Here is an 8,787-nt window from a genome sequence, read left to right as displayed (position 1 = left end):
AGGGTCCAGGAGGGAGAGGCTGGGGCAGGGGGAGGGCAGGGGGAGGAAGAGGGTCCCGGAGGGAGAGGCTGGGGCAGGGGTGGGGCAGGTCCTGGGCAGAAAGTGAACTGTAAAGAAACCACAGATGCGGGGCGCCTGCGTGGCTCAGTCGTTAAGCGTCTGCCTTCGGCTCAGGTCATGGTCCCAGGGTCCTGGGATCGAGCCCTGCGTCGGGCTCCCTGCTTGGCAGGAAGCCTGCTTCTCCCTCTCCCACTCCCCCCTGCTTGTGTTCACTCTCTCGCTGTCTCTCTCTCTGTCAAATAAATAAATAAAAATCTTAAAAAAAAAAAAAAAAAGAAACCACAGATGCCACGCTGGGGGGATGTGGGTGTGGTTTATGGTTTTGTGGCCAGAAGTGGGTGTGCAGGGGTGCGTGTCAGCAGTGGAGTGGAAACCACACTCTGACCCCTCTACCTCCGAAGGCAGAGGCCCACGTGGTGCCTGCACTTTAAAAATAAAAAGCCGGGCCTCGACTTCTGTCACCAGGAGCCCTCGGTCTGGGCTATGGGGCCGGGTTCTCGCTCTGCGAAGCAGAGGGGCCAGCACGTGGGGTTTGTTCAGTCCCGGTGTGGGGTCTCGAGGGCTGAGGGCTTGATCCACGTGCCCCCCCCGCAGCGTCCCCGAGCTTGCCATGGCCTGTGGGCGGGGACACACCTGCGGCCTGCCCTCCCTTCTGAGCCAGCGAGCTGGGGTGTCTGCACGGTCAGAGACAGGAGGGCGCAGCCGCCTCCAGGGAGTCCCTAGTGATTGGAAAGGCACAGCACGTTTTAGGGCCAGGGCTGCCCTGGGAGGGACCGGAGAGGAGGAAGGCGTGTTGCCCGGTTGCCTTGGTGACACCGGCCACATGGCATGCATCCGAAGCCGTGCTGCAGAGCTTGCTCCCCTGCTGTGCGTGACCCTCGGCTCCCTGTGTGCCGATGGAGGGGAGGCCCCCCGCCCCCCGTCGCAGAGACCGGCCGGCTGCCCACCCGCATCCACTCTGCTCCTGGACAGCAGCTGAAGACCGTCGGCTAGACCCCCACGGTCTGTGTCCATGGTCTGCATCCGGGTGCTGGGCTGGTAACAGGTGGTCCATAGCGCCCGCGGACGGTGACTGGGACCGAGGGCGTTCAGGCCAGCCCCCTGCAACGGAGCAAGGCCAGCTGTGTGGCCGCGGCTGCCTTGGAGCTTGTGTGGAATTTGTCCTGTTCCCTTTCATGGTCCACTGAGTGTTGAGCCCCGTACGAGTTTTCAGTCCAGGAGATTTGGTTGTACCTGTGATGAGACCCAGATGGCTTCTCGGGGCAGTGAGGCTCCCGAAGCTGCGCTGGAGGGCGGTGAAGATGCGGTGAACGCGGTCTGCGCGCCAGGAGCGCTGAGAGTGAGCCCTGCCTTCCTTCCACTCGTGCAGACAGCCGAAGCATTTAGCACGTACGAGTATTTAGTGACCCAGCCAGAAATGCACGTGTGTGCTTAGGTTTGGTTTTGAAATCAGAGTCAGTCCTAACAGTTGAGGACGAGGACCGTGGTGGCCCTCCGTCCGCCCGAGCCCTGCTCTCCTTCCTGCGCCGTCTCCCGCCTCGCTGCGCCTGCTTGGACACTCTGGCCTGGGTGACCCGGCAGCGCTGACCGCAGGGTGGCCAAGAGGCCCTGCGGTCCTGAGCGCCCAGGCAGGACGGCCCGTCTCTGGGAGGCGTGGGGTGGGGAGGCCCCGGCGAGAGATGACCTGTGAGTTCTTGGCGTCTGGGCGGCATGTCCACGATGGCCACAGAGGACTTCGGTCCAGCGTGTCCATCTCACTTGTGGTACCACGAGTGTGTGCACATGGTTCACGGAAAGGCTCCACCAGCTTCAGCTTGTCCGTGTGCTAACTATTTGCCCGCTTCTCCCCAAAGCTGAGATCACTTGATGCCTAACACGGCTCACGCCCTTAACAGGGAGCCTCTGTGGGTGAAGGCTGTCTGCCTGCCGCAGCTGGCTGGCTTCTGGGGGTGCATGGGGCTCCTCCCGTGGGGCTGCTTCCCGGAGGCTCCGAGGCAGTGGCCCCCTGTAGAGTAGTTGCTCATGTGGGGAGGGTTGGGGAGCTCCCGAAGCTGCCCTGGTTTAAATACTGCAGATGCCGGGCACACCATCCCCCTCCAGCTTCAGGGTGGTACCGAGGTGGGTGGGAAGGCACACCCGTCCCTGGGTGCACGCGAGGAACGCAAGATGGGAGAGGCTTCTGGGTTTCCCAGAGGGGCTCCTGAGTCCCCGGTGGCGAGATTCGATGAGGAAGATACAGCCTGGCCCCTGGCGTTTAGTGGTCTCTGTCTCCTGAGACACGTGCTTTATTACGTGGCACACGGGAGCTCCGTGGGAGGAACACGTTTGCAGGGCAGGCACCGATGTCAGAATCTCGGCATGCTCAGCCTGGAGCCCACCTCCCTGCTCACGTTGTGAACACTTAGAGCAGTGTCCCTATGCAGGGGACGGCCCTGCCCTCCTCGTGCTCACGTGCTGGTGCTGTGCTCTGCTTTTACCAGGCTCAGGACTGCATGTGTGAGGGGCTGAGTCAGCTTAGACGCTGGCCTCCCCAGCTCAAGGCAACTCAGTCAGACCTCTGGGCGCACGGAAATATCCTGTATATGTGTTTAGAAAACAGAAGTGGGATATCGTGTGCACTCGTACACGACGTTCTTCTTTTTTTTAAGATTTTATTTATTTATTTGACGGAGAGAAAGACAGCGAGAGAGGGAACACAAGCAGGGGGAGTGGGAGAGGGAGAAGCATTGGCCCCCCGCTGAGCAGGGAGCCTGATGCGGGGCTCGATCCCAGGACCCCGGGATCATGACCTGAGCCGAAGGCAGATGCTTAATGGCTGAGCCACCCAGGCACCCTGTTTTTTTTTTAAAAAAGATTCTATTTATTTATTTGACAGAGAGAGAGCGAGCGATAGAGGGAACACAAGCTGGGGGAGTGGGAGAGGGAGAAGCAGGCTTCCCGCCGAGCAGGGAGTCCGATGCGGGGCTGGATCCCAGGACCCTGGGACCATGACCTGAGCCGAAGGCAGTCGCTTAACGACTGAGCCACCCAGGTGCGCCCCCTTACGTGACATTCTTGAGAAGACAAAACGGAAAGGTTGGAGAAGAGACCAGTGGTTGCTGGATGGGACTGGGTGGACAGGTCGGGTCTTTGGGGGTGAAGGTGCTGTTCTGTGGCCCATACCTGCCCCTGTTAAAATTCAAAGTCCATGTACCCAAGGTAAAAGGGTCGGCTTTACTGTCTGACAATTTAAAAAAATAAAAACTAGATGTGGGCAAATTGATGGAGTTCATGTAGCAGGAGTAATTTCATCACAAGGGTGAGTTCATGGAGTCTGTCATCAGAAGTTTATAAATGAAAGCAAATGTGTGTGGTGTTTGCTACAGATGTTTTAGTTTATGTGCACATACTGTTAAGGAAAAACAAATTTGATAAATGGATAATCATTGAACAGCTTGCTCCCTTTTTTTTAATGAAACTTCATGAAAATACTTGATATGCAGTTAATCATACAATTTGTCTAGATGAGTCCTAAAAATCGGGCCTGGTGGATGCATAAAGATCCAAGTAAAAATGTCTTTGATGGCGTTTCTGCAAAATTACTCATTATCTTACTCCGCGGTGAAGCAGTGAGTGTGGTTAGATGGATACCCATCTGAAGTATTTGTGTTGGAAATATATCTTCATTTTTAACACAGACATACCAGGGGAGGATGGAATAAGCCGCATACTTGGCTGGGCCCCATGCACGATGAAAACGCAGGGCGCCTTGCTCGCCACTGTTAAGAATTCTGAGACCGCAACCGCAGAGACTGACAGGAGCCAGGAGGCTTGGTTTCTCCTTGGCCAGCCCTGAAAACCGTCCCAGCGGTCACATGTACTGACTTTTTATCTTATCTTAACAGTATGTTTGTCCCTTAAAATAGTTTTAGCTAACAACACGCATATTTGCTTTTCACTTGCCAACTGCCGATGACTGACCCAGCACGGCCTAGTGCTAAGTTCTAAGGGCGACGTCTACTTTACTCACACCCGGGTTGACGCCCGAGAAGCCGCCTTGTGGAAACAGACTCTAGGAGGCTCACCTTGTTCGACGTGGATGAATCTGCTCTGCTCCCTGGGTTTGCTGGGCGCTGGCGGGGAGGGTGGGGTGCGGCTGAGGCCATCTGTTTCCATGGACACAGAGGAAGAGGGGGCTGTGACCGCATGTCCTTTAAAGGGGGGCTCTGAGATGGATTCTGCATTGGGATCCTGCCTGGGTGTCAGCGTGGGGCCTCAGCGTCCTCACCGGGAGAATGGGGGTTGGGGCATAGTCCTGTGGTGGGGGGAGGGGAATGAGCAACTATTCCCCCCCACACAGAGAGGTGGCCCTGAGTTGGGGATGGGGCTCTTCCCTGGCCCATCACTGTCCTTCTCTATGTTCTCTTTCCTTTAGAGAAAGGGCACTGGGGAGCTCATTTTGTTGTTGGAAGACCCTGGCCATTGGAAATCTGGTTTAGGTTAAATGCCATTCCTAGATAGCTCTTACTAACCGCAATGACATCAACAATGCGTTAAAAACACAAGCGACAAAATGTCAGTCAAACCCAGAGTGTGAGAGGTTCTGTGACCTAATGCACCAGCCGTAGTCCAGGAGTTCAGGTCCTGGAAGACAGGTGCTCACGGAGTCCAGGAGACCAGCAGCCAAGCGCGTGCGGGGCCTTGGGTTGGGTCTGGGAGCAGAGGATGAGCTCAGGAGGGAAGCTGGGACACTCGAATAGGGCTTGCAGGTTAGTGAACAGTGTCGTGTCCACGTGACTTCGTGGGTTTGATGACGGAACTGTGGTTCTCTGAGATTTTAATGTCACGGGACGCGGTGTGAAGGGCATACACGGGGGGAGCTCTGAATCTTTTCTGTAAGTCTGGAGTCATTCCAAAATGAGAAGTTAGAAAAGGAAGAACCATTGAATGCTTGAAGAGATCCACTTTCTAGAAATTCTCAGTCACCTGGCATTTTAACCCTGGTGCTGTGGCCCCTCTTGGGTCAGCACAGACGTGGCTTTCAGTTGGTGCTGTTTGCTTCTTGTCCTGCAGACCAGGTCTACGTGGGGCCAGGGCAATTGTATCAAGACTTACAGAACCTGCTGCATGACCTAAACATCGTCGGTCAGATCTCTCAGCTCATCGGGAACCTTAGAGGAAACTACCAGGTAACCGGCGGGGCCCCAGGACGTAGAATTCTGTTTCCACGTCCTAGACCGCCGTCAGTATGTGGCCATGCCTCCGGGTTCTACCGGAAGGGAGAATCAGGTCGATTTTGAGAACCAGTCTGATGGTGTGTTTTCTCCCGTTCTGGGCGGGGGGTTGGGGGTGAAGCTGTTCTGGGTCACTTCATTTGCGTGCGGCCCGAGCCCCAGGGGTGTCTGTTTGGAATGCACTGTGAGAGCTACAGTCTCCTCGAGGGTTTGTGCGCCAGCCTCGCTGTCCTCCTCCCTGGGGGTGGCCCTGCCTTATCAGTGCCTTCACCGCGTGTGCGTGTTCCCTTCGCAGAACTTAAACCAGTCCGTGGCCCACGATTGGACGTCGGGTTTACAGAGGCTCATTTTGAAGAAGGAAGAGGACATCCGCGCGGCAGATTGCTGCCGAATCCAGCTGCAGCTCCCGGGGAAGCAGGACAAGTCAGTGGTGACTTTGCAAGGCAGCCTTCCTGGGCAGGGCTGAGGACGGCTCTCACGGAGCAGTCGTGGCCACCGGGCGGGATGGGCAGAGTTCGCCCTGTGATCCCACGGTGTGTAAACCGGACGCCTCTCGTTCCTCCTGGCAGGTCGGGGCGGCCCACGTTCTTCACTGCTGTGTTCAATACCTTCACCCCTGCCATCAAAGAGTCTTGGATCAACAACCTGCAGATGGCTAAGCTCGCCCTGGGTAAGAGCGGCGTGACCTCAACACCGTGAGGTCTGTGCAGACGAGCGCGTGACCTCGTCCTCTGCTTCTCTCCGTGACGGTGAAGTCCATGCCTGGGAGAGGGCATCACAAGAAAGACCTTGACAGTAGATTTCGTTCACCTGAAAGGATGTTTCTAGTTTTGTTTTTTTAAAGATTTATTTATTTATTTGAGAGAGAGACAGAGTGAGTGAGCAGAGGGAGAGGGAGACAGACAGACTCCCACTGAGTGGGGAGCCCGATGTGGGGCTCGATCCCAGGACCCCTAGATTATGACCTGAGCCAAAATCAAGAGTCAGGTGCTCAACCGACTGAGCCACCCAGGTGCCCTGAAAGAATGTTTTTAAACAGGAAAAATGAATGCCAGCACGAGTGATTTTTTTTTTAAGATTTTATTTATTTATTTAGAGAGCTGGGAGAGAGGGAGGGAGACGCAGACTCCACGCTGAGCAGGGAGCCCGACGCGGGGCTCCATCTCACAACCTCAGCCGAAATTGAGTGGGACGCTTAACCCACTGAGCCAACTGGATGCCCCCCACCCCCCAGCAGGAGTGATTTTGAAGATACCTATATTATAATTCAGAGATTGTAGAAAAAATAAGCCCTCACTTTTATTATACGCACACATTGACATCAGCTGAGACTGCACACGAGCAGAACAGCCCTGTGGGTCTGTGGCTGGGTAGGTGGCCCATGTGCCAGGAGGCCCTGCCCCACAGTGGGGACGTCCTGCTTCCCTCCCTCACCTGGGGAAACGTATAGGTGGCCCTGAGGTGTCACCGGAGATCCTGCCTGCATGGGAAGGAGTCGTGTGCTTTGGTCAGAGACGAGGGGACTTGATTATTTTCTTGCTCCTCTGCTTGCAGCCTTGTGGTCTGTTGAGCCGAGAATCAGACCGATATGTATGTGTGCACGTATGTCGTTTACACACGGGTGTTACTCAGAACACTGTGATACTGTGTGCACGTGTGCTGTTCTGAGACGCGGGCAGTCTGCTAAGTGAAAACAAAATACAGGGGACGGAGAGCCTTCCCACCGCCGCCCAGGCTTCCGCGGGCTCTCCTCTCTCCTCCCCCAACGATTCCATGGTTTGTCAGGGCAGACTCTTACCTGCATCGGCAAGCCAGAAACGGCCCCTCTCTGACGAGCGAGCCTGAACCTGAAAATAAGCTTCCTTTCATCCGTTCACAGCCGAGATTGACAACTTGCTCTATAGCAAAGTGTCTCTTCATTTCCTCGTGCTTTTTAAAAAGTTAATTAATTAGAGAGAGCGCACACATGCGGGAATGAGAGCATAAGCAGGGGGGAGGAGCAGAGAGAGAAGCAGACCCTCTGCAGAGCAGGGAGCCCGATGCGGGACTCGATCCAGGACCCCAGGATCACGACCTGAGCCGAAGGCAGACGCTCCACTGACTGAGCCCCCCAGGCGCCCCTACCTCACGCTTTTTTATCCCGTAGTATTCTACCGTGTTAAAACATCTCAGCTGCTTTGAAAAAAAAGAAAAATAGTGCTAGGTGCTTTAGGAGGACTTTCTCAGCCCTTCACATCCGTGCAGTCCCGGGGAGCAAACAGGAAAACAGGACACGCTTTTCAGAATAAAGCAGTGAACATAGAGGTCTTCCTTTAAGAAAAGATGGTGCTGTGTTCCAGAAACAGTATTTAGCTCTGCAGGCCGGTGTAGAATATCATGTCTGAGTCTGGGGCCTGCAGGGCCCTGTCGAGGCTGCTGGTGGCTCAGCGCTGCCCTTCTCCGATTCTCGTTCACATGCCTGCAGAGGAAGAGAACCACATGGGCTGGTTCTGCGTGGAAGATGATGGGAATCAGATCAAGAAGGAAAGACACCCTCTCCTCGTGGGACACATGCCAGTGACGGTGGCCAAGCAGCAGGAGTTCAAGGTGATGGGGGGGACCTGGAGATGGGGTCCACTGTTCACGGAGACAGTTCCTGCTTGTCCAGTTTGGGGCAAAGTCCCATGTTGTTTCCCCAGGTCAACCAGTTACCATTTCTCTGCAGGTATTTATTTAGGAATTATGATTGCTAGACTATGAAGCTGAAAGCTTGCTTTTCTGCCCAGCGGCCATCTGGGTTCTGAGGGTCCCCGCTGCACCTGGTGCATTTTGCCCGGCAGCCGTCCCGGTGCCTGGGGGGTCCCTGCTGCACCTGGTGCATTCTGCCCGGCGGCTGTCTGCGTGCTGGGGGTCCCTGCTGCACCTGGTGCATTCCAGGCATTGTTAGTTACATGAGGGCACCCGCCTCAGGTCTGCCCGCTCTCCTGCCCTTTGCCATATTCAGTGTCCACAGTATGTCACAGAGGCCTCGTGTTTGCTTGGAGTACTGTGCCCTCTCTTTGCTAAAGCAGGCCCCTGCCATGTGGCAATTTATCAGCGTTCCCGTTCTGTTTGAGACAGACGCTCCTACTTCTCCTTCCTGGGCTCTGGCCGACACTCAGCCCTGGAGCTCCTGGGAGGGCAGGCGGGTGGGCAGGGGGAGGAGGTGCGGTGTGTACGCCCTCCCGCCGCACCCAGGGAGTGGCAGCCACCTCAGCGCTGTGCCCCATGAGGGACGTTGGCGGCGCGTGCCGGGGTCTGAAGATGCAAGAGTGAAGACTAACGTTTGCCTCTAAAAAGCTGGTTTCCGAGGCTTGTACCTTCACCTGTTCTTTTCCCCGTTTTAATCTTTAACCAGTAATCTGCCGTTTTTGTGACTAAATGTCAGTAGTCTGTTACCCGCTCAAAATACTGTGTCGCGGGGGCGCCTGGTTGACTCAGTCGTTAAGTGTCTGCCTTCGGCTCGGGTCATGATCCCGGGGTCCTGGGATCGAGC

General features: G+C 55.7%; 1 protein-coding gene across 8 annotated transcripts in view; it reads left to right on the top strand.

Moving 5' to 3' along the window:
• ARHGEF10 (Rho guanine nucleotide exchange factor 10) overlaps positions 1-8,787 on the top strand; it is a 103,929-nt gene that overhangs the window by 72,391 nt on the left and 22,751 nt on the right. For all 8 annotated transcript variants that reach the window (XM_035004326.1, XM_035004325.1, XM_035004323.1 and 5 more), the window contains 4 exons: positions 5,113-5,228; positions 5,569-5,696; positions 5,843-5,943; positions 7,738-7,859. In XM_035004326.1, the coding sequence (XP_034860217.1) occupies positions 5,113-5,228; positions 5,569-5,696; positions 5,843-5,943; positions 7,738-7,859 (467 nt within the window). The remainder of the gene's footprint in view (positions 1-5,112; positions 5,229-5,568; positions 5,697-5,842; positions 5,944-7,737; positions 7,860-8,787) is intronic.

Source organism: Mirounga leonina, unplaced genomic scaffold (assembly GCF_011800145.1).
Source record: "Mirounga leonina isolate KUSES-001 unplaced genomic scaffold, KU_Mleo_1.0 Mir_128, whole genome shotgun sequence".
Classification (NCBI taxonomy): Eukaryota; Metazoa; Chordata; class Mammalia; order Carnivora; family Phocidae; genus Mirounga; species Mirounga leonina.
Note: the sequence above shows the minus strand (reverse complement) of the source record. Positions and strands in the feature narration are given on the sequence as shown.